General features: G+C 60.1%; 1 protein-coding gene across 5 annotated transcripts in view; it reads left to right on the forward strand.

The window, feature by feature from the left end:
* SCRIB (scribble planar cell polarity protein) overlaps positions 1–23,262 on the forward strand; it is a 35,902-nt gene extending 12,640 nt beyond the window's left edge. The window contains exons 11-39 of one of the 5 annotated variants that reach the window (XM_032222500.1): positions 1,220–1,386; positions 1,483–1,616; positions 1,815–1,931; positions 2,443–2,688; positions 3,983–4,291; positions 4,926–4,988; positions 6,164–6,253; positions 6,356–6,433; positions 6,709–7,023; positions 7,224–7,304; positions 7,704–7,961; positions 8,073–8,183; positions 8,338–8,514; positions 8,620–8,736; positions 11,734–11,922; positions 12,014–12,133; positions 15,203–15,259; positions 15,369–15,419; positions 15,701–15,826; positions 15,932–16,042; positions 16,140–16,190; positions 16,273–16,435; positions 16,907–17,084; positions 17,172–17,360; positions 17,474–17,613; positions 17,700–17,737; positions 18,136–18,210; positions 21,825–21,879; positions 22,135–23,262. In XM_032222500.1, the coding sequence (XP_032078391.1) occupies positions 1,220–1,386; positions 1,483–1,616; positions 1,815–1,931; positions 2,443–2,688; positions 3,983–4,291; positions 4,926–4,988; positions 6,164–6,253; positions 6,356–6,433; positions 6,709–7,023; positions 7,224–7,304; positions 7,704–7,961; positions 8,073–8,183; positions 8,338–8,514; positions 8,620–8,736; positions 11,734–11,922; positions 12,014–12,133; positions 15,203–15,259; positions 15,369–15,419; positions 15,701–15,826; positions 15,932–16,042; positions 16,140–16,190; positions 16,273–16,435; positions 16,907–17,084; positions 17,172–17,360; positions 17,474–17,613; positions 17,700–17,737; positions 18,136–18,210; positions 21,825–21,879; positions 22,135–22,274 (3,946 nt within the window). In that variant the 3' untranslated portion in view covers positions 22,275–23,262. The remainder of the gene's footprint in view (positions 1–1,219; positions 1,387–1,482; positions 1,617–1,814; positions 1,932–2,442; positions 2,689–3,982; positions 4,292–4,925; positions 4,989–6,163; positions 6,254–6,355; positions 6,434–6,708; positions 7,024–7,223; positions 7,305–7,703; positions 7,962–8,072; positions 8,184–8,337; positions 8,515–8,619; positions 8,737–11,733; positions 11,923–12,013; positions 12,134–15,202; positions 15,260–15,368; positions 15,420–15,700; positions 15,827–15,931; positions 16,043–16,139; positions 16,191–16,272; positions 16,436–16,906; positions 17,085–17,171; positions 17,361–17,473; positions 17,614–17,699; positions 17,738–18,135; positions 18,211–21,824; positions 21,880–22,134) is intronic. The other 4 variants (XM_032222501.1, XM_032222504.1, XM_032222502.1 and 1 more) reach the window with 4 other exon arrangements.
* The last annotated feature ends 260 nt before the right edge of the window (positions 23,263–23,522 follow it).

A 23,522-nucleotide genomic window follows, 5' to 3' on the forward strand; every position in this document is an offset into this window, starting at 1 on the left:
TTCAGAATTCCGACCGCGCTGAACAAAGAGACATACAGCGCCAGGCGTTGTAGCGTCCCTTCGATCACGTGATAAAGCTGCAGGCGCTTCGCAGCGCTCCTGCCCTCAAAACGGCCTCCCCTTCCGTGGGCCCCATCCGGCTAGGCCCACTGGGTAGGAGCCTCCCCCCCCCTCCCCCCGTCCCGACCGGCCACCTCCCTCCGTGCAGCTGCTGCCAAGCCTGCTCAGCCGACGTGAAGCACGGCTGCTGTGGGAAACGAGCCGATGTGATGTTTCCCAAAGGAGAAAGAGCCACAGGCCGTGGCGAGAGCTGGTGCTCATCTCACCATGTTTCTGGCGCTCTTTTCAGCCTTCGGAAATCGCCCGAGGGCTGTCGTTCCTCTGGTGAGGCTCTGGAGCGCCCTGTCTCTCTTTCCACTCTCTTCTGCTTACCCCTGGGGCTGACTGAGAGAGCGGGCAGAGAGGTATCTACCTGGCCCTCCTCTGCCCCGGAAGGGCCTGGGGCAACGGTAGGCCTGTCCAATCTTTGTTTGAAAGCTCCTGCAATACCAGGAAGCCGGCGGTTCCACCATTTCATACCTGGAAATCCCCCTCCCTTTGAGCTTGTCTCCTGCAAGCTTCCTCCATTGGGTCCTTTTCTGGCCCCCGGGAGTAGCCCACGCTTCTCTTCTGGGTCAGCCCCTCAAGGCTGGAAAGGCGGCTGTCGTGTCCCCCCTCCGACTTCTCTGCTTTGGGCCGAGTGTAGTCAAGATCCTTTAAAAAATATATTATTTATATATAAACAATCCATTTTCCATTAACCAGTGTGTCATCTGGGTATACATATTTTGTACCAACATTCAAATATACAATCTTATTCATAATTCAATCTCATTTTATCTTAATTTCTAATACCTTAAGTATCTAATATTATAAAAATCTTTCTAAAAATATTAGAAAAAAAGAAAGAAGGAGTCTGATAGCCACTCTAGCCACTCTAGCCTTCCAAGCCTCTTTTGTGCATAGACAGACAGACAGACAGACAGACAACTCACTTTGCCCAGAGCTCTCACAGCCCCCCCACCCGCACCCCCATGTAGGGGGGGGGAAAGTCTTGAGCCCTTGCTGCTGCCAGAGTAGCTGCCCTCCCTATTTAAACTGGCAGCTTTTGGACCGGATTGGGGAGGGGGGGGGGACGACGAAGGGAGCCCCCCGTCCTGATGGTTTTGCACGGACACAGGCTGCAGCACTTGCCCTTCGCACTGACCAACCTGCACCTGAAGGCCCTCTGGCTGGCAGAGAACCAGTCGCAGCCCATGCTCCGGTTCCAGACAGAGGAGGATGAGAAGACGGGGGAGAAAGTGCTCACCTGCTACCTGCTGCCCCAGCAGCCACCTGCCAGCTCAGGTAAGGGGGCCCCACGGCCCAGCCTCTCTCTCTGGGGTGGGCGTGGGGGGGGGAGCCCACCCTCACTTCCAGCATCCCTCTCGCTCTCCCTTGCAGAGAACCTCCTGCAGAACAGCCTGGAGGAGAGCTGGGCCGAGGCCAACCCCAACCGGGTCAGTGTGATCCAGTTTTTGGAGGACTCCCAAATGGAGGAGGAGGAGGAGGAGGAGGAAGCTGGCACTGAGAAGAGGGTAATGGCCGACGGAGAGGAGCAGGGCTGGACAGCCGGGGGTGGGGGTGGGGGGGGTTCACTCTCCTGGCTGGCTGGCGGAAGGGGGGGGGATGCTGTTTCCTGGAGGGAGCAACTGGAGCTGATGAGCCTCGGAGGAACCTTGCCATGCCCTCACCTGCCCGCTTCTCCCCCCTCCCCCCCCCCATGGTTTTGGCAGGGGCTGCAGCGCAGAGCCACTCCGCACCCCAGCGAGCTGAAGTCCATGAAGAAGGGAATGGAAGTGCGACGCAGTGAGGCCTCCGCGGCAGCTAAGCGGGACTCCCCTAACTCTGAGGTGGGCGGCTTCTGCCAGGGGTCAGGTGGCCTAGCAAAGAGATGCCCGCTCGGCCCCTGGTTCACGGGTGCCTCGACCACCGCACCAGCCCAGTCCCTTGGAGAGGAGTCCAAAGAGAGCAGCCACCGGCCCCTGGGGCCCCTGGGGCCTCCCCCATGCCTTGCACTTCAGTGCTTCAGTTTTAAATTGGGAATTTGGTGAGGAAAGTGGGGTCCTCTACCATTGACCCTGTCGTTCCGCTGAGGGTCCCGGCCGGCCTGTTCAGCAGACGGGGGGATGTTTTGGTCACCTTGCCAGGCCCCCCATTTATTCTCTCCAGATCCCGGAAAGGAGTTTGTGGTTTGGGAAGAGTGGCCTCAGGTTCCAGCCCCCGACCTTTGCCCCTGCTCTTCCCTTTGCTGGCAGGCGAGGGGAGGCCTCCCAAAGTGACTGTGGTGCCCCTGGGGCCGCCAGGGTTGCCAACATCGGCAAGGCAGTGCCCAGGTCCTCAACCGGCTCCTCTCCCACACAGGGCAAGAGGCTGAGTGCCACCTCCAACCACAGCGAAGACTCTCACGTCTCTGGCAGCACCCTCTCTGCCAGCGGCAGCCTGGAGGAGGGGCGAGAGGCGCAGCAGGCCGAGGGCGCAGCCGCAGAGGCTCCACTGGAGGGAGGGAGGAAGCTGGTGGCCGAAGAAAAAGGCCAAGTGCCCCCGGAGGAGGTGGCCACGCAGGAGGAGACGGCCGAGGACCAGGAGGAGGAGCTGGAGTACTCGGAGGTAGGAGCCGGGAGGCCCCCCAAGGCAGCTCCTCCAAGGGCCCCGCATCCCGGTCGCTCTGCTCGCTGTGCCTGGGGCTGCTGGCCGAGCTGGCATGAGCAGAGGCCTCCGGACTGTGGGCACCTGCAATTGGGGTGGAAGCCTTTCCAGGCCCTTTTGGACAAAGCGCTTGCTTCTCTCCGAAAGCCTCCTGGCAGCCCTGGAGTGGGGCGGAGCGGGCGAAGGAGAGCAGCAGGCGGTGAAGGCCACGATGTTGGGAGGATTCTGGTTCTGGCCAGTTGCTCTTCCAGGACCGGAAGCGTCTTCCTTTTTAACACTCCATTGCTGTCAGCTGCCTGGAGCTTCAGGCGATCAGATGACTTTTGCCCAGAGGGAAAGAGCGAAGCAGCTGGGTCTTCAGTCGGCCATACGTCCAATGGGGCCCTCCCACCTTCCCTCCCCCTCGGCTGACAGCAGAGCTGGGAAGGGGGGCAGGGGGGCTGCCCCTGCCCGGCTCCTCCGAGTCCTTTCCCGGCCTCTTTCCGACCAGCAGAGGGTTCTCCTTTATGACCTGGGTCAGGAGAACCCGGGGGGGGGGGGGGCACGGTGGCCCAGCCCACAGCTTGGAGGAAGGCCGATGGAGAGCAAGGGCCGCCCGGTCTCCTTTTCTCGGCGCCTGAGCCTTCCATCCTGGAGTGGAGGGGCCTTTGCCACCGTCCTACAGCCGAGATGCCCCTAAAGACCTCGGGGCTGGCAAGGGGAAAACTGCCCCAGGCAAGGGAAGGCGCAGCTGCCTCTGGTGTTTTCGCCCAGGCGTTCTTCCTGCCCGCCAGCTCCCTCGGCCTCTTCCGGGCTCTCTCGCTAGCCAAGGGGAGGGGCAGGGATTTTCCGCTCCCCAGGGCATTTCCATGGGAAGCAATGGGCCACAGGCGACTCTTCTCCCACCAGACGGAGGCCTCTCCATGCGGCCTGGAGGAGCTGCAACTGAGGGGGACACCCCCTCTTCTGTCTGGCTGCTCACACCTGTGCCCGGGGGGGACGGGGGACACTGCAGCTGAAGAGCAACTGCTGGGGGGACTCTGGCAGAAGGGGGGGGGTCAGCAGCACCTCTGGAACGTGGAGTTGAGCAGCTTGAACCCTCCCTCCCCACGTCTCCCAGGTGCGAGAGACGCCCCTCCCCTCCCTTGTCACACGCATGGCTTTCTCAGGCAGCCCAGAGGGGTTGACTGGCGGGCAGGGTGGCCCCTGGCTTCCCCCCGCAGCCTGGCAGGGGCCGGCTTCACCCTTTCTGCCCTGGCGGGGGGTCTCTTTACAGCCCACGGTGCACTTCGCAGAGGACACCCTGGTTCGCAGTGAGGATGAGGACGAGGAGGCACCCCCGATCCCCGCAGGAAAGCAGCGGCTGATCCGCAAGGACACACCCCACTACAAGAAGCACTTCCGGATTGCTCAGCTGCCCCGCCCGGAGGCGGTGGTGGCCCTCCTGCAGGGCTTCGGGGCCAGTGGGAGCCCTCAGGAGGAGGAAGAGGAGAAGCCAGAGCAGGAGGAGGCCCCGGAGCAGGCGGGGTGGGGCCAGGAAGAGGCTGTCAGCGAGGGGGGCACAGCAGTTCCACCCTCGGTCAAGGTGAGGGGCTTCCTGGGAGGGGGATTGGCAGGAGGCCAGGCAGCGATGTTGGGCGGACAGTCAGGACTTCTCCCTCCTGGTTCACCCGCTCGACTGCTGGGAGATGAGGCAAAGGCACCTGGCCACACTCTGGGCCCCCTTGGCAGCCCCTTGGAGGATGGGGAGGGGGTCCCAGGTGGACCGCAGCCGGGGTTTCCGTTGCTCGCTGCTCTCCCTGCTGGGGAGTCCCTGGCACGCATGCCCTCCTGGGTCAAGGCACAGAGTCTTTGCCCCCAGGCCCAGAGCAGCCTGGCTGCCTCTGGTCCCCCCGAGCGGCAGGGCCTCCGGCCGCTGAGGCTGGCTCCAGTCAGTGCAGCTCTTTGACTGGCCCTCTCGCGCTCTGCTGGCCTTGGCAAGAGGGGCAGGAGGGGGCCTTTTCCGCCTGGGGGGGACAATGAGGAGGAGCCTCTACCCTGCCTGCTCTTGCTCTCTCCCTGCTTCTCTCTCTCTCTCTCTCTCTCTCTCTCTGGTGTGGTCTCTCGGTGCTGGGTGGGGCCTGCCTTCCTGCTTGCCTGCCTGCCTGCCTCTCCCCGGTGGTGGTCTGGGGCTTCCCCACTAATCTGCCCTCTGCCTCTGCCGGTTGCTGTCCTAACAGGGGGTGTCGTTTGATCAAGCCAATAATCTGCTGATTGAGCCCGCTCGCATTGAGGAGGAAGAGGTGTGTACCGCCCCGCCGGGTGGGTTTGTCTCTTTCCCTGGTGGGGCCGGAGCTTCTGGCGGGGCTCCTGGGCCACCCTGCCTCCCCTCTCCCCTGGCCTCCTCTCCTCTGCCTCAGCTGGGGAGGGGGCTCACTGAGCCCCTCAGGGAGAAGAGGGCCCGGAGCGGGCGGGACACTTTCCTTGCTGACGGGGGCAGCCCCTCCTCCTCCTCCTCCTCCTCCTCCTGGGGGGCTCTGGGGTCACCCTTAGGCCCAGCATTTGGGAGCTGCGCTTGGTGGCTTTTCCTGACCCCCTAGGAGAAATAGGTGGTGGCCCCCTGGGCTTCTTGCAGTGCTGCTCCCTGTGGCCTGGAGCCCCACTCTGACCAGATGGCTTCCCCTGACGCCTGCTGGGCCCTTTGGCTCCAGTGCCACTCCCTGTTCCTGTCAAGCCCGGTGCAGCGTTGGTGGCTGGCTTCTCCCTCTGGGCTGTCTCCTGCTTTCAGAAAAGGTGGGGTGGGGTCAGAATGGCTTTACCCTCTGTCTCTACCTGGGCACCTGGGCCAGGGCTCTGGTCCCCTCCTCCTCCACTTTCCTCTCTCTGCCCCTTTGCTTCCTGTCCAGCCCCGCAGGGTCCTCTGGGGAGCTGCTGGCTTCCTGGGAAGGGGGCTCTGGGCACTTTCTGCAAAGGAGGAAGGCTGGGGGCAGTTTCGCCAGGGGTTTCCCTCCCCCATTGTGCCTGGTTGCCACGGATGAGTGTGCATTGGGGGGGGGGGGGTGGCAACCAGAGCAGTCTGTGGAAGGTGTGGCGGTCGCTGACTGGCTGGCTTGGCCTCGGTCCCTCCATGGCTTCTCCCCCCCCCCCCTTCCCTGGTTCTGCCCTCCTCCCTCCCGGCCTCCCCCTTCAGTGCCTCTGATCTCTAGCGGGGGGGGGGGTGTCTGTTGCCTGGCCAGTCGTACCCCTTGGCCTCACAGCCAGCCTCTTCCCTGGCCTGCCCTGAGTCAGGAGGGCACCTGGCCAGGCAAAGGCTCCTGGCTGGCTGCTTGTCTGCAGCAGGCTTTCCAGGCAGAGATTCCCCTGCCAAGCAGATGGGTACCCAGGGGGGGTGGAGGGCCCTCCGGGTGGCATAGGAGGAGGGCTGGAACCCCCTCCCTTGCACCCATTGCTCCCGTCCACCCCTCTGCTTGGTTTCCAGCTGGCTCTGACGATCGTGCGGGAGACGGGCGGCCTGGGCATCAGCATTGCAGGAGGCAAGGGCTCCACCCCTTACAAGGGAGACGATGAGGTGAGGGTCGGGGGCAGCCTTTCGGGGGTGGGTGCCCCGGGGTGGCTGCTGGAGGGAGCCAGTTCCTACAGGCCTCTCCCCCTCCCCCCCCCCACTTCCTAGGGTGTCTTCATCTCCCGTGTGTCGGAAGAGGGCCCAGCAGCACAGGCTGGGGTTCGTGTGGGGGACAAGCTCCTGGAGGTAGGTCATGGGGGCAGCCTCTGGGAGGACTAGGTGCTGTGCCAGGCCTGGCTTGAGGAGGGCCCGCGGTGCTGGAGGCAGTGGTGGTGGCCCACTGCTGTTCCAGCTTGCCTGTCTTGGCCAAAGGGTTTTGGGGCCAGTGGCCACCCCGTTCCGGTGGCTACTGCCGGCTCTGCCCTGTTTGTCCCTGGTCCAGCCGCCTGGAGGGCCTAAGGTTTGGGGGCTGGCGTGGTCCTCCACGGACGCTCGTTCAGGGGGCCCTCCCTGCCCCCCAGGTGAATGGGGTGTCCCTGCACGGTGCTGAGCATCACGTGGCGGTGGAAGCCCTCCGGGGCTCGGGCAGCAGTGTCTCCATGACAGTGCTGCGGGAGCGGATGGTGGAGCCTGAGAACGCCATCACGGTGACGCCACTGCGGCCCGAAGATGATTACAGCCCGCGGGAATGGCGTGGAGGGCTGCAATTAGCCGTGGGGGCTAAAGACACCACCACGACCGAGCGCCTTTCGGCCTGCCTGGTGCGGAACGAGCGGGGCCTGGGCTTCAGCATTGCCGGCGGCAAGGGCTCTACCCCATACCGGCCAGGCGACATGGTGAGAGGAGAGCGGGAGGGGTAGCCCTTTCCTGAGGGTGATACTTGACCCCCTTTCCCTTGGAGAAGTACTCCTGGGCCCTGCTGACTTGGAGAATCTGTTCTGAATGGATGGAGCCCTCTTCCTCACCCCCATGGGGAGAAGCTGGGACCCTCTGCGATTCATCTCGGACACTCAGTGATTCAGCCCTTCCTTCGCAGGGGATTTTCATCTCCCGGATTGCAGACGGGGGGGCTGCCCACCGGGAAGGAACGTTGCAAGTGGGCGACAGGGTCATCTTGGTGAGAGAAAGGGCCAGGGTGGACGGTGGGACACCCCCCCCCCCACTGGACCTCGGGAAAGACTTCTCATGCTGAGCCAGTTCCTCCTGACCGCCCCCCATCTCTGCCCTCCTCCCAATCTTCCCTGCTGGATGGTGTGAGGTCCCTTTCCACCTCCCCCTGCCCCTGATAGCAGTGTAGGGGAGAGCTCATGTCCTAGAGGGGCCACTCACCCCATACGCCACTGGGAGGCAGCCTAGAGCTGATTCCCTTCTTGAACCCTGAAATAATTCATAATTCGTAATTTAATAAATTTATATGCCGCCCAATCCCGTAGGACTCCGGGCGGCTTACAAATACAAAGATAAGCCTGCCTTTTGCCTCTCCCCCTCTGCTGACATTGATTTGGGGCCTTTTTAGATCAATGGGGTGGACATGACGGAAGCTCGGCACGATCAGGCTGTAGCACTGCTGACCGCCTCCCCACCCACCATTGCTCTGCTGGTAGAAAGAGAGGCGGCACCACAAGAGAAGGACCTGCCCGTGGGGCCACGAGGGCCCCAGGCCCCCTCGCCTCCACCTCTGCCCCCCCAAGGAGAGGCCCTGCTGGAGGAGGCGGCACCATCCCCCCCCAGGAGCCAGTTGCCCAAAGGCGCGGAGAGCCAGTACCCCACCGAGGTGGGTGACCGGGGATGAACTGGGCTGGCGTGGGCCACTGGGCTCCCTCTCTCCTGGGAGGGGCAGTTGGCACCCCAGTGACCGTGGGGAACCCCCGGCCTTTCCTTGCAGGAGGTCTGCCTGGTGAAGGCTGGGGGGGCCCTTGGCCTCAGCATCGTGGGAGGCAGTGACCACTCCAGCCACCCCTTTGGCATCCACGAGCCAGGAGTCTTCATTTCAAAGGTAGAAGCACTGCCCCCCCCCCCGTGCTCAGGCACCCAGCGGAAGGGTGCGGTGCAGCCGGGACAATTGCCCCCCCCCCCCCCGCCCGGGCGAGGGGAAAGGGCTGCCGAGGGGCTCTTATGCAGATCCGCCTGCTTCCTGCCTCCTTGCACAGGTCATTCCGCACGGCCTGGCCTCCCGCAGTGGCCTGCGTGTGGGGGACCGGATCCTAGAGGTGAATGGCATCAACCTGCGCCAGGCGACTCACCAGGAGGCCGTCAACGCTCTGCTCTCCGGAGACCCGGAGCTACGGATGGTGGTTAGGCGAGACCCTCCGCCGCCTGGAATGGAGGTAGGGAAGCACGCCCCCCCTACCCTTCGGTCGAGGCTGGAGAGCCTCCTCTGCCCCACAGAGTGCCCCCCCCCCCCAAGACGCCGGTTTGTGTGTCCTTGGCAGGAGATCTGCATTGAAAAGAGGCCTGGGGAGAAACTGGGCATCAGCATCCGAGGCGGCGCCAAGGGCCATGCGGGGAACCCCTTTGACCCCACAGACGAGGGGATCTTCATCTCCAAGGTACTTTTAGGCCTCTGCGGCCCGTGTCTGGGCGAGTGGTCCAGCAGAGGGGCGTATTACACACACACACACCCCTCTTCACCCCATGCAACACAGAGCCCTGCGTCCGTTTGGCAGGTTGTTGCTGGAGGAGACCCAACACGTCCAAAGCAGCGGGGCAGCCCCTGGACCCAGAGCAGCAGCTTTTCCCCTCCCCAATTGGAGCAATGGTGGCCTCTTTTTTTTTTTTGTAATAAGTTTTTATTCTATTTTATAGTATATAAAAATTCCAACTTCAAACAGTGTGTTGACTGTGTACAAACCATTTTACTGTGTTTCCCCGAAAATACGTCCTGTCCTGAAACTAAGGCCTTGCCACATTTTTCTGGTGGGCAAAAATATAAGCCCTCCCCTGCAAATAAGCTCCCTGGACACCCCCCCCCCCCATCTCTGGCTAGGCAGAATGTCACTCACCAACCTAGTGAGGGTATCCCGAAGGTGCCAAGCCGCGGGAACCGGGGGGGGGGGAGGATAAAGGTGATCACATTGCTTGGCACTTTCAGGATACCCTACGTTGGTGAGCAGCGCTGTGCCAAGCTGAAGCAGGGGCGGGGAGTTGCTGGGCGACTGCTCTCTTGTTAGCGGGCATATGCTTTGCGGGCAGCTGACTCACAACCAAAGAGCTTACGCCCAGAGCGGCCATTGCCGGAAGACTCGGTTTGGAAGCCGCCGAAAAAGCCATGCTGGGATAGCGGCAGCGGATGTGCCCGTGCTCTGCGGGGAGAGCTGGGCCAGGGCATCGTGAGGCTGGGAGGCACGTGAAAAGGCACTGAAAGCCGTTCAGAGCGCCTTTCACTGGCATTTCGAAGGCGACAAGCCGTGAGAGCCGGGCGGCGGTGAACAGGCGCTCACTGCCATTAATACATGTAAAATCAGATATACATTCCTTTTATTATACTTAGCTGGTAAAATGCCCAACAAAAATGTCTCTGGTTTCAAGTTGATATGTTGTTTTATCGTTTTTTCCAACTTTTGTCCAGTATTTTTTTGCTTTTTGACATCACCACCACATATGATAGTATGAACTATGTATCTGATGCCATTCCCAACATTTTGCAAATTTATTCTTAAACATCTTTGCTAGTTTTGAGGGCCGAAAATGCCATCTATAAAACATTTTATGAAGATTTTATTTGTGGGCAGTAGACATTGTTAATTTATAGTTTCTATTGCATAATTTCTGCCATCGATCTAACTTAATCGAGTAGCCCATACTGTCTCTTTTACTTGTTCATCTTTTTTTAAAAAAACAATGTTTAATTGTTTTTGAATGACAAACAAACATAAAAATAAAATAAAAACCCATCTTCCATTACAAATTGTACAAAGTGTGTCAGTCGGTTACAGTATTTCCATGCATCTCTTCCAAAGTCACCACCTGCTTTTCATATCAAATCGCATATTTCAAATTCACCTATATTCATGTATATCACAATTATTATATCTCAACCTTAATTTGACTATAATTGTTTTTACGTCCTTTTATATATAATATTCAAAATCTAGGATTATATGATAACATTCCATTAAATCATCCTAAAATCATCCAATCATAATACATCTTTATAATATATTCTAAATAAAGCTTTTAAACCTCCTCTCATAATCTCCATGTGTTGCTTATATAAAATTTCATATAAACTAATATATTGTTATCATTATTAATCATTATTTTACTATAGCTATTATCGCTTCATTTTATACATACTACTAGTAAACTAAATTTAGCTTAATTTTTATTATACATTTTCGTTGCATCAACCTGTATCCCTCCAGCACTAGTACGGTCTTATATCTCTTGCCATATGTAGCATTAATATTCTAGTTCCTTTCTTAATAAATCTTGTATAAACCTCCCTTGGCAACATGCTGTTCCTTTTGTATCTCACAAAAGCTTGAAACCCAACATCTGCTCTTTCCATCAGCTTATCTTTGGTTATCGCTAGTGCTTCTATCAAGATTTTTCTCCTTATCTCCGTCATTTTTCCCCTCTTTTCTTCTTCTGTGCTTTGAAGTCTGGAGTAGAGTTCCAATCCATCCATCTCCCCTTTCCATATTCCGCTCTTGCCATTACCAACCACGCTCACTTTGTTGTCAGTAGCCACAGTTTTCCTATCTCTTTGCTCATTTTTTTTCTTCCATCTTTTGAACTCTGTCCTCCACTTTCTTCATTTGGTAAACATCCTCAGTTTCTCCATCAGATGGAGATCAAAAACAATCCAATCAATCAAATCAATCATTATTAAAAAAAGGAGAATTTTAATCCATAGGTATAAGCAAACGTGAAAAAAGAAGAAGAAAGAATTAACCCATTTAGTTTCAAAAATAGGGATCCCCTGCAAAAGTTCCATCCGTGAAAAAAAAAGAATTAGAAACTAGATAACACACTAAATTCAATGCAGATCAATCTCGCCACCTACAGTTTTTTGTCTTCAATCTTAAATCTTTTTCTTGGGTAGTCTCTTCCTCTAATAATAAAATTTCCTCACCAATTCGACACACTTTCTCTTTCCGCTTTCTTCCCGTTCTGGAGCTATCCCAACTTCAGCAGCTTCATTAGCTGCGTTTCTATCGCTGGAAAAAAAGGCTATTCCTGGATCTTTCAGGGACTTTGCAGTGTCCCTGAGATCAGCAGGAGGTGCCCTTCTCAATCATCATTTCTACGGGATGGTTTAGGTCCAAATGGACCATCCAGTGGCAGAACTTTGACTGCAATCTCGGAGCACCAAGATCGCACATCGGCCGTCGCGACGACGGATCTCTTCCCCATCTTGCATCTTAATGCTTATCAAATAGCTATATATTTTCTTTATTAATTTTTCATCTGTCCCTGTCCCAATGCATCCAAAGTAGCCAGGGCAGCAGCCTTCCCCCCTCCCCCAATGGAGCAAGGGTGGTATCCCAGGGGGTGGGGGGACAGCCGTGCTGCCACCTTCCCACTTCTTTGGTGCCTTTCAGGTCAGCTCCACCGGGGCAGCGGCCCGCGATGGCCGGCTGAGGATGGGCCTGCGCATCCTGGAGGTGAACCAGCAGAGCCTGCTGGGCATGACGCACGCGGAGGCGGTGCAGGTCCTGCGGGCCGTGGGGGACTGGCTGCTGGTGCTCGTTTGCGAGGGCTTTGACCCCAAAGCCATGGCTGCCCTTGAGGTTGGTGCCCTCTCCCGGCCTTCTCCCAGGGAAGGGTTCCCCACCATCTGGCCAAGCCAGGCCTGAAAGTGCCTCCCTCTTCCCACCCCAGATGTCTCCCGGAATCATCGCCAACCCTTTTGCGGCCGGAATTGGGCGCAAGAACAGCCTGGAGAGCATCTCGTCCATTGACAGGGACCCCAGCCCAGAAGAGGCGGATCTTCTTCAGAAGGTGAGAGGATGCTCCTGGGGCTCTGGGGCAAGCAAAGCAGCCCACAGCAGCAGCGGCCCTCCTGCCTCCCCCCCTCCCCCCCATTCTTTGCTGGTCTTGTGCTGCTCGACCCTTCTCCTGTGCACAGAAGCCACCCCCTCCCCCCCCGGCCTTGTGCTTGCATAGCCGAAAGGGGATGTGGGAAAGGGAGGGGGCTCTAATGGCCACTGCTCTTTGGACCAGGCCTCCCCCAGGAGCCCCCCCTCTGGGTGTGTCAGGAGTGGGCTCTTTCCACCTGCCTGTGACATATGTGGTTGGGTCCCCAGCTGTCTGCATGGCCTGTGAAGCAGAGGCCGAGGGGGGCTGGGCTGCAGCCGTTCTTCCACTGAACCTCAGCTGCGAGGAGGAGGAGGAGGAGGAAGGCAGCTCTGCCTCCCTTCGCTTCCCTCTTGGCCTCCTGTCTTCCTCCTCGTGGGCAACCTCTCATGAGCCCCCCTCCTTTGGGCAGCTTAAATTTCCTGGACTTCTCCTGAGGTCCCACCACCATCATTCGTTGCCACCACGGCAAAAAAGGAGAAAGCTCCCCACCCCCCACTCATCCTCCTTCCCACCTTCCTGTCGTCATTTTGCCAAGACCCCCAAATCTTGTACCTTCTCCTTCAAGGCCAGCACCGGCCGTTCCCTTTGCTAGAGTTGCACCTTCTCCTTGGACAGGAAGGGGGAACTGTAGTTGTGGTTGTGGTTGTTGTTGCTGCTGCTAAACACAAAACGCTCCTTGCTGCTCTTCACTGGAGGACAATGCAGAGAGTTTCCAAAGCCCTTGCAGGAAGCCAGAAGATACGGCAGATGCGCACGAGGGGGGTTAGAATGAGCGGAAGAAGGGCCTGCCTGCAAACGGAGAAGCAGCCGTGGGCAAGCCAGAGTGGCTGGCATGGCCTTCCGCCAGGAGGACCTGCCCGGCTGAGGCCTACAAGCAGGCAGCTCCCAAGAGAAGTGGGGAGCGTCCTGAGGCATGTGGGGGGGGGCCCTGCGGACCACAGCAGCAGGGTCTTCTCTCGGGGGTGGTCTCCTCTGAGGGGCTCCGCTGTCTTTTGCCCCCGTTCAGGGAAGGGGAGAGGGCTGGCCTTGACCTTTGCCCCTTCAGCCCCGCCCTGTTCTCTGCTTTTGAAGGCTTGGCATCTCCTCCGGCCAGGGGCGTCCTGGGGGGCTCCCGGACAAACACGGGGGGCCTCCCAAGTTCCAGAAGCAGTCTTTGCCTCCCCAGTGGAGCAGGTGGGGGGTGAAGGGGGCTTTCCCAGAGGCCTGGGGGAGGTGGGGGCATGGCTCAGGAGTGCAGGATGGCTGAGTGTTGGGCACGGGGGGAGGCTAAGCCGGGTTAGGGCTGCGGTGGGCTCCCCCAGCCCTCCTGCCTCTTCTGGGAGGCCCGGGATGCGCTTAAGGGCTTCCTTTCCACAGGCAGTCCTGGAATCGCCTGCCAGCCTTCCCCGCGTCCTGGGTGGCAGGCAAGGTGGCCTCAGCTCTGGCCCCGTGCAGCCCGGTCCCTCTCCAGGGCCTCTCTCAGGGCGGGAAGTGGAAGAGCCATCTTGGAAGTTGCCCAACAGCCCCCCCCCCCGGCTCCTCTTCTTGCCAGTTCCTGCCAGGCTGGTTGGCTTCTTCCCCTGCTGGACGTCCCCACCGGTCAGGCTTCCTCCCAGGACAGGGGTCAGGCGGGCAGTGCCCAGGCGGTGCTTCCAGGGCAGCAGACCTTGGTGGACTCCCAGCCCCTCCCTTTCAGCACCAACCCCTTTGTGTGGGCCAGTTGGCAGGGCCCTGCCATCTGGGGGGGGGCGCGCCCCTTGTCTACAGCCAGAGGGCACTGCTGAAGACCAGCCTCTACACCAAGGCAGGGGGGCGAGCAACTGGCGTGGCGTGATGTTGCATGGTGCTGCCTGGCCGAGCAGCCTTTCCTATCTGCTGCTTCTGGCCCAGGAGACGGAGCCTTCCTGGGGCTGCCTCTCGCTTCCTGGGGGGGGGGGGGCAGGTGGGGAGAAGGGGGAGCCAAGGCTGCTACGGGGCTTCCCCTCAAAAGGGGCCTTAGCCATTCTCTCCATTTCCTTCACCCCGTGGTCTCACCTCTCAAAGCTTCATCTCTGCTGATTTCCTTCTCTAAGGAGTGTGTGTGTCTGTGTGTGTGTGTGTGTGTGTGTCTGTGTGTGTTTAACTGTGTGATATTGATTTTAGTTTTTGCTAAATAAGGACGTTGCAAAAAGCAGCCATGACCCCAACCACACGCCCCGGGGGACAGGACATCCGCAAAGGAGCCAAAGGCCTCCGCTAGAAGGAGTTCAGGCCAGCTGCCGGCCATCGCTCGGTCTCTGTAGGCTCTGGAGAGGGGACCCCCGCCCCCCCCAGTCATTGATAGATAAATGGGCAAAAAACCCCACATTTCTAGAATACCCATTTAGGACACTTTGACCTCGATGAACTTTCCTTTCTTTCTGCGAACCAGGAGATAAAGTTCTACCTAACCAGTAAGAAAACCCACCTCCACCCCACTTTCCCTCCGGCTCCCTTGGCCCTCTCAGCAGGTGTCTCAGTCCACCCACCTTTCCGCTGGTTCTCTCCTCCTCCTCCTCCTCCTCCCTTCCACCCGTCTCCCCCAGTTGCCTCTGCCTGGTGGGTCTGGTACAGGAGACTTCGGTCCTGGCTGTTTGTGTTCCTGGCTGCCTCAGGGCGTCTCCTCCCACCGGTTCTCTTCGTGTCCTGCTTCCTCCGTGCCCATTTCCACAGCAGGTGGCACGGAAAGCCTTCCCAGCGTGGTTCTGATCACGGAACACACGGACATGGAAGACATGCCCAGATAGTCCTCGACCTTACGACCAGTTTAACAGACATTCAAAATTACAGTGCCCAGGAACAAGCGACAGCATCGCTGGTTGTTGGGAAATATCGTGCCACCCCCGTCCTTTACGAATCAGTGCGGCTCGGCCTTGGCTGGGCAGCTGGTTCGGGGAGCTGTGCCCACCCTGAGATCAAGCGGAAGCTCCCTCCCCCCGCAGTTGGTGGTGGTGGTGGCGGGGTCCTCACGGCTGCCGCCTCCTTCTCTTGCAGGGCGTGGTAGTGGGGGAAGCCGAGTCTGCCCAGCGGGAGCCTGCCGGCAGCCAGCAGGTAGGGAGGCCCTGGGGCGGGGCGCAGTCTGTGCCAGTTGCTCCTGGCAGCCGGTCAGCCTCTCTCTCTCTCTCTCTCTGCTTCCTTCTCTGGCCTGGTCATTCTCCAGTGCTCGGCCCCGTCCCAGCCTTTCTGCCTGGCGGGCAAAGAGACTCTTTTTGTAAGTGCCCTTCGGTTGCTGCCCTCTGCCTACCCCCCCCCCCCCAGCTTCTGTATCCTGTAAACCCCCCCCCCTCCTTTAGGGCCTCGTGGCCCTGAGCAGCCCTGGAGTCCTGAGGCAGCAATGGCTGTTGGACGGCGGCCCTTCCGTTTCCTGGATCGGCCCCCGGTGCCTCTGCCTGCCCTTAGCTGCTCTTGGCCTCAGCTTGCCCTGGGCGGCTCTCTGCTGGGCACAAGGCCAGCCTGCCCTCTGACCCGCTTCTCCCTCTGGCATGCATGCAGACCAAGCCCGGGAGAATTCAGCCAGTCTCTCGCCTCCGCCTGACCTCAGCCCTGGGCCCCACGGAGGGGCAGGGCAGCCCCAGCCCTTTGCAGCAGCCTGAGCTGGTCTCTAGCCCCAACGGCCTGGTGAGTGCCTGGGGAGACACCCCCGCCCTTGCCCTGCCCTTGCCCTGCCTGCCCCATGCCGTCTCGGGGGCCCTGTCAGTTGCCTTTCCCTGGCTCTCCCCACAGCCTTGGCAGTCCGGACCCTTGTCGCAATGCGAGGACCCCCCTCTCAGTGCCAAGCAGGTGTACAAGGCCTTGGCCGCCGTCCCAGGATTGCAGCTCCCGTTGGAGACGGAGGTGAGGCAGGCCTGGGCCCTGGGGTGGGGGTTGGGGGTGGGATGGTCTGTGGCTCAACCTGTGCCGCGCTCATCCTGTGTCCTCCCCCCCCCCCCAGGAGCTGCCTGGCCAGAGGAGCCTTGATCGGGTGCCGCCCGTCTCTTCCGAGGTAAGGAGTATGGGCCGTGGGAGCGGCCTCGGGGCAGGGCGCCTGACCCCAGCTGAGCCCACGCCGCCTCCGTGCCCCACAGAGCCCATGGCCGGGCAGCCCACACAGCCCGGAGCAGCGCACCTTCCGCGAGAGGCAGAAGTACTTTGAACTGGAGCTGAAGCAGCCGCCTGCCGCCGGGAAGCCCCTGAAGCGAGTCTCTCTGGTCGGGGAGGAAGACCTGAAGAAGATGAAGGAGGAAGAAGGTGGGGCCCGCGGGGCGGGGCGGGGTCCTTCTGGCCGGCTGCTGCTGCTGCTCCTTGGGCAAGAACTCCAGCAGCTCCGCCAGCTGAGGGCCTGCGCCAACTGCTTCCATGCCCATCTGGCCAGCTTCTCACCCACCCCTAGGAAAAAGCAGGTCTCGGCTGCTGCCCTGGCTGGGTCGGCCCTGGGGGTGGGGGCTGCTGTGGGGCTTAGGGCTCACCTGTTCCCTTTGGAAACTGCTCTCAAGCGGCTCCTGTTTGGCCGTGGGGGGGGGGGCTTCCCCGTTGCGATTGTGTTGTGTGTTCCATTTGGTAGCTCTCTCAAATCCCTTCCTGCATAGGTGGCAGCCTCGGCCCCCACCCCGTCCAGCTGCTGCTGCGTGGGCGAAGTTCAGGGCCCCTCCTACTCCAAGGGAGAGGCTGTGAGGGGGTTCCTGTTTTGACACCCCCCCACATACACAGTCTCTTTCTCAGCAGCTCGGAAACTCCAACAGAAGCGAGTCCAGTTGCTGGAGGAGGAGGAGGAGGAGGAGGAGGAGGAGGCGCATAGCCAGCCCCCCCCAGGCACGGGGTGCCCCTCCAGCATCTTCATCGAAGGCGTTGAGTACAGGGTGGAGAAGCAGAACGGGGGCAGTCTCCCCCCAACCGCCTGGTGAGCTCACTGTCTCTGATAAGCAGAGGGGGAGGAGAGGAGGAAGTCCCCCTCCCCGGCTGAGCCTTGGCAACCTCCCTCTGACAGGATGAGCCCCGTCTGCGCCAGAGGGGGGGAGCCGGGGGTGCCAGTCCGGACAGCCAAAGCCGAACGGCGGCATCAGGAACGCCTGCGGGTGCAGAGCCCGGAGCTGCTGGCCATCCCGGAGAAGGAGCTCTCCCCAGCCGAGCGCCGAGCCCTGGAAGCGGAGAAGCGGGCCATGTGGCGAGCAGCACGGTAGGTGCCGGGAGGGGGGGAAGTAGTCAGAGGGTCCAGGGCCACCTAAGGGCCCAGGGGCCACCCCGGGCAGGACCCACAAGGCCCCCGACGGCTCTTTCTCCCTGCGGCAGAATGAAGTCTCTGGAGCAGGATGCCCTCAAGGCCCAGATGGTGATTGCCAAATCCAGGGAGAACAAGAAGCGTGGCACGTTGGAGCAGCTGGCAGAGTCACCCTCCCCGGCCCCCACGCCTTCCCCCACGCCCTTGGAAGGTGCGTCTTCTCTTCCGTTGGACATTGGCGCATGGACTCCGGAAGAGAGTCTCTGAAACTCCTCTGCCCCCCCCCCTCTTTTGCAGACGGTGCTTCCCGGGTCGCAGTTTCTCCAGGGCGGCTGGTAGGAGATCCCTGCGCAGCAGAGAGGCTTTTCCGGGGGGGGGGGGGGTGTTGCCAGGCGTGGCTTGGCACGGGGACTCTGGGGGCCCCACCTAGAAAGGACTCTGGGGCCTTTAGCTTTGCAGCCAGGCAGAGGGGGCTTCTCTCGCCCTCTGCCGGGAGGGCCGGAGACAGGGGGTCTGGTGGGGGCCCAGGGACCCAAACCCACAGCAGCTGGAGGGCCCCCGCTCTGCTCTCCCTGGAGCAAGTGAGGCTTCCCTGGGCAGAGGCCTTGCCTGCCTTCCCTGGGCTCTGGTCACTCTTGTTCTCTCTCTCTCTCTCTCTCTCTCTCTGCCTCTGCTCTCCCCCCCCCCCAATCGCCCCCCCCTCCCCTCTGCCTCTCCCCGCTGGCCCTTCCAGTCTTTGCCTGAAAAGAAGTTCCTCTACAGGGAATTTGCAGCCATTCCTTCTTCCAAACCTGTATATGAAATCCAGGTACAATCTGCATGGAGGGGGGCATGGTCAGGAAACCCCTCCCCACAAGGTGGGGGGGGGATAGTTGAAGCCCTTCCCAGTTTCTCAGGCTACCCCTCTGGGCCTCTGGGCATCAGGGGCTGCTTCCTCTCTGCAACTGGACCGCTAGGGGCCCCCAAAGTAGGACGGAGCCCTTAAGGGGCTCTTGGCCCTCTGTCTGTTTCTTAAGCGGCTCCTCTGGCAAAGGAGGAGCTTATGTCCGCTCCAGATCCCCCCCCCCCGGCCATGGCCCTGCGGCTGCCCACTCTCTCCAGGCCAAGTGGGCCTTGGCCCCTCCCTTCGACCCAGAGCATCTCCAAAGGCCTTTCCCCCAGGGGGGAGCTTGGTAACATCCCCCCCCCCCGGCTCTTTCTAAGGGAGTGGGTGGGACAGGGCAGCCTGGGTGCAGGGCTCTTGGGGGTGGTGGGGGAGAGTCCAGCAAGGCCTCCTCCTTCCCTTGGGGTCCCAGTCCTGGACCACCGTTGAGCTCCAAGGCCAGCTGCTGCCTTTGTCAAGCCAGGATGTCCTTGGCTTCGCCTGGTGAGCTCCGGGGGTCGGGAGGGGTGTGTGACTGTGTGTTGACAGCCGGTCTCCTGGCCCTCCCCCCCCCATCACTTTGTGGTTCACCTGCAGGCCAGACCCCCCCCCCTCGGCTCACTGCTGATTTTCTGGGGTCCAAAATGGCCAAAGGGGTCTGCAGGCTTAGCCAGCTGTCTGCCCCCCATCCCCACTCAGTCCAGGCCATTTATGAAGGGGCTAAAATGGGCCAGTCCAGCCTCACCTCCAGAGCGTCTTCCTTCCTTTTGCCCCCCCCCCCTTCCCCTATATCAAGTAGCCAGGAGGGGCCCTGGGGCCCTCATTGAATTCTGCTGCCTTTGATGGGGAAGATCTGCAGGGGGAGGGCAGTCTGTGCCAGTCAGGTGACCTTCTCCCCTCCCCCCCCGTGCAAGTAAGTGGCTCAAGACGGGGGGGCTCTCTGACCCCCTTATAAAGCTAGCTCCCCTGGGAGGAAGCAGAAGGGCCCGAGGGAGAACTGCTCCAGCCGAGAGTCCCTGGGCTGAACCAGCCGGATTCAGAGACAAGATGCCGTCTTCCGAATGAATGCCCGGGGGGGGGGGGGGGGAACGCTTTGACCATGCGGTGGACCTTTGCGTGGCTCCTTTGAGGTTGGCCTGCAATAAGGGAGCCCTGTCTGGCTCTGCAGGTGGGGGCAAGGCCCACACTGGCGGGGGGAGGAGATGAGCGGGAGCCTCGTGCAAAGGGAGGAGTCCGAGGAGGAGGCTGTCCAGCCGAGGGGCGCCCAGTTGGCCGCTGGGTGGGAGGCATCGGAGGACCCGTATGGGACCCCTGGGGGAGGGGTGCTGCTTTCCTGCTGGTAGGGAAGGGCCACCGGTCCCTGTCTTGCAACACACTCTGGGTATGTAGGTAGGTGTGCATGTGTGACTCTCCCAGTCCTGCCCCTTTCTCTCGGCAGCCTCTGTGGAAGGGGCCTCCTCCTCCTCCCCGCCCCCAGAGCTGAGAGGGAGGGTCTTGGGGCCCCAGGCAGGACTCAAACTCCGCTTCTGCTCTGCCTCCTTACCCACCAGACGGCGCCCGCTCTGACCCTCCCCTCCCATGGATGCGGAGTGAAGCTCCAATGATGCCGGTCCTCTTCGTCCCCGCCAATTTGAAGGGGGGGAGGGGCTGGATGGCACGTAGGCCCAGATGTGAGGAAGTGCTCAGAGCTGTGGGTGGTCTGAGTGAGGCTGCTCAAGAGGAGGAGGGCTGGGGGCCACGACAGCTTCCTGGCTTCCCGAGAGCATGGAAGGAGCCCCCTTTCCTTGTCCTGGCCCTTTCTGTTCTTTCTCTCCTCTCCCTCCCTCCCTCCATCCTCCCTCCCTCTCCTTGCTGCCCTCCCCGTCGGTCAGCCGAGCCCCATGATGCCGGTGGAGGGGGGCGGCCACCAGTGGTGGGATTCAGTTTTTTTTACCGTTTCGCCGTTTCTGTGGGCGTGGCTTGGTGGGCATGGGTGGGGGGTCATGTGAGTGGGAGGGTGTGGCCAACTCAATGTCACTCATACCCAGTCACATGACACACACACACACACACACAGACACACACACACGGCACACCTACCCAGGTTTTGTGGCTCCCTGTGTTTTTTGTGGGAAATGCCTCATGTGACTAGGTGGCCGTGGCCAACTTGATTGATCTCACCCTTAGGAAATTTCTCCTTAGTCCAACTCACAATTATACAGCACAATGAAATGGCACTCTTCCAATGTTTATAAGGGAGGGAGAGAGAGATCTTCTAGTCCAACCCCCTGTTTAGGCAGGAAACCCTGCCACACCACTTCAGACAACTGATTGTCTTCCGGTGTTGGAGCATTTGCAACTTCTGGAGGCAAGTTGTTCCGCTGATTAATTGTTCCGTCAGGAAATTAGAGGGGCCGCTACACAAAGAGAGGGAGCACCAAAAGGCAGAAGAAGGAACCATGGATGGAGATTAACCAAGGAGAGAAGCCGCCTAGGACTAAGGAGAAATTGCCTAAGAGTGAGATCAGTCAACCAATGGAACGGCCTTCGGGGGTTCTGGGTGCTCCATCACGAGGGGCTTTCAAAGAGAGGGAGGGAAGCAGGGCACCCCAAAAGGACACCCCCAGGCACCACTGGAACAATGCAGGAAACCTAAAAAAAGCCACCCCCCCCCTTTTTAAAAAAGGTCAACGCGACCGCGGCAGCTGAGAGGAGAACCCAGAGCAGCTGCTCAAGGTCATTGAAAGCCTCTTCGTGCTGCCAAAAGCCATCAACCCTCCTATTCTTCTGGGTTCTAAATTGGGCGCTCCACGTGGCTGGGCCACACAGGCACTAAACTCCCGGCCCGTAGGCTCCAGCTGCATCCTGGTCCCCTCCTGGATCTTTTCCCCCAGGAAGAAACAAGCAGTGGCCGACCCGGCAGCAGCTATAAAAGGTCTCCAGGGTGTCTCAGCTGGTCACAGAAGTCTTACTTAACACTCTTTATAATGAAAATGTTTGTAATCTTCTCCTCCTCCTTCCTGAAAGGAAAAGGTTAACCCCGTCTCTCGATGGGTGATTGATGGGTTTCCCTGCCCCGATCCTGTCCATTTCTTTATCCCTGTGGTGCATGGCCTGCATTTCAGCTGCAACTGTTAAGAGGAGCTATTAACTGAAGGGAGGGGGAGGGGGGTCCTCTTTATTTTTAACCGGTTCTCTGAACTGCATAAGCAATTAACCAACGGTTCGGGCGAACTGGTCAGAACGGTTAAATCTCACCTGTGCCGGCCACACCAATCATGGTCTGGCTCCGGCCAGTGCCCCCCGGGCACAAGAGCAGACCTGAGGCTGCAGCAGCCTGTTTAAAAGAACCGGCTGTGCCTGGTAGGACATCCCCCCCCCCCCCAATAACCCTCATCCCACCCCTCTGTCCTTGCGGCCAGCCCTTGATCCCCCCCCCTGCCCTAGAAGCCTTCCTTTGACTCCTGCTCTCCTCCTTGAAGTGTCCCCTTTCTCTGGGCGCCCCCATCAAGGGCTTGGGGGGGGAGGCAGGCAGGTGGGGGGGCTGCCGGAGGGGGGCTGATCCTCCTCTGTTCTTGCAGACTCCAGATGCACGAGAATCCTGCAAACGTCTTGGCAGCATCGGCAGCAGCTCAGGTGGGTGGCCGACTGGCCGGCCGGGCTCTCTGCGGCCCCAGACAGCAAGGAGGAGGAATGTGTGGCCAAGCCGTTGGGCCAGGGGATAAGGGACCCCCCCCCCAAAAAAACCCATGCTTAGCCGCTTCTTGACCTTCCTTGGAGAGAGCAAGGGGTGCTCCACCTGTGGAGTGAGGAGTATCTTTCTGGAGGGCCATAGTCCCAGAAGGCCCCTGGCCGAAGAGCAGGTTGACCTCTCCTTCCTCCTCCCCTTAGGGCGCCAGGACCATGGTGGTGGGAGCCCAGAGCCCTTGGTGACCCACGGACCCTCTGCGGGCCAGGAGCTGGGGCTGTTTGGCGAGGAGCGCAACCTCCAGCAGGCCCAACACAGCTTAGAAGCCGCCGTCCCGACATAACACGCCTGTCGTTGGAGACTGTACGGACACAGCCAGGCCAACGGGACGGAGTGGGGCGCTCGGCTGCTGGGCCTCCCGATGGACCGTGGGGCTCTGGACCTCCTTGCAATGCACTGGGACAGGTCGTGACGAAACTGAGGGAGAGCATTGGGGGTGAGGGGAACCGATGGGATGTGGGGTCTGTAAATAGTGGGTGGAGGAGGGCCACGAAACTGTTTCCACGTGGCATCAGCTGTGGTCGTTGCTGGAGACGTACCGGTTGTTAGCCGACCAGCGGTGGGGCCCCCGTGCCTGTCCCCACCTTCCCTTAGGGTGCCCAGCACCACCTGCTGGCGGGGAGCGTTTTGGGCGCTGCTGTGCCAGGCAGGGTAGACAAGGGGGAAGCCGAGTAGGGGCCGGCTAGTGGCATTAGGGGTGTGGCGAGGCAGGGGCTTGGAGTAGTGCGGGGGGAGGGGCCTGGCGGCCTCCGGTGAAGTCCCAGGATTGCGACTGTGGCCCCCACCAGCCCAGCCGGTGCTTTGAGCCTGGCCGGTGGAGCTGCGGGGCCATCTGGGAAAGGGGGGGGGCGGGGCGAGGGACTCTGCTGGCACCCACCGGGCAGGCTGCCAGCCTTCCACAGGACGGGGGCATCGCTTAGGCCAAATCGCCGAGAAAGGCTCGTTTGAACGGGAGGTTTGGCTTTAGGAGGGTAGCATGGGAGGTCTGCGTCTCTCTTTCTCCAGCTACCAAGGTGGCTGCTTCGACATCACCGGTTAGAGCTTTTTGTTTTTAAACTAATTTTAGCATTTGCTTTTAAGGAGCAACTGGGGAGTGATCAGGCAGGGTTTCAGTGGCTAACTAACTTATAGGTGCTGGGCTGTCATCCATCTCTAGTCCCCCGGGGTCGTCCGGGGGGGGGGGAGATCAGGACTGTAACTAGTGACATTTGTACAACCAAAGAAATCTATTTTGTGGTTCAATGACAATAAAGTTTACTTTACCTTTTAGAGCCCCGGATCCTTCCTTGGCTTAGCTGCTCTCCCTCCCCCCCCCCCTCCAGCTGCTTTCTCTCCCTCTGAAAGATTAGTAAACCAAGCCCCCCCTCCCCCCCCCAAGTGAGGCCAACTGGGGGGGGGGGCTCTTTTCAGGAGGAACCCCGTCCTCTTCAGCCTTGGCCGGCCTTCCTTTTTCAGAGGGTTATGTGGGGCAGGAAGGCTGGCCAAGACTGACCGCTTCCTGCCACCCGCACTGAAAGGCCACCTTGGGCCA

The sequence above is a fragment of the Thamnophis elegans genome, chromosome 8 (genome assembly GCF_009769535.1).
Source record: "Thamnophis elegans isolate rThaEle1 chromosome 8, rThaEle1.pri, whole genome shotgun sequence".
Taxonomy (NCBI): domain Eukaryota; kingdom Metazoa; phylum Chordata; class Lepidosauria; order Squamata; family Colubridae; genus Thamnophis; species Thamnophis elegans.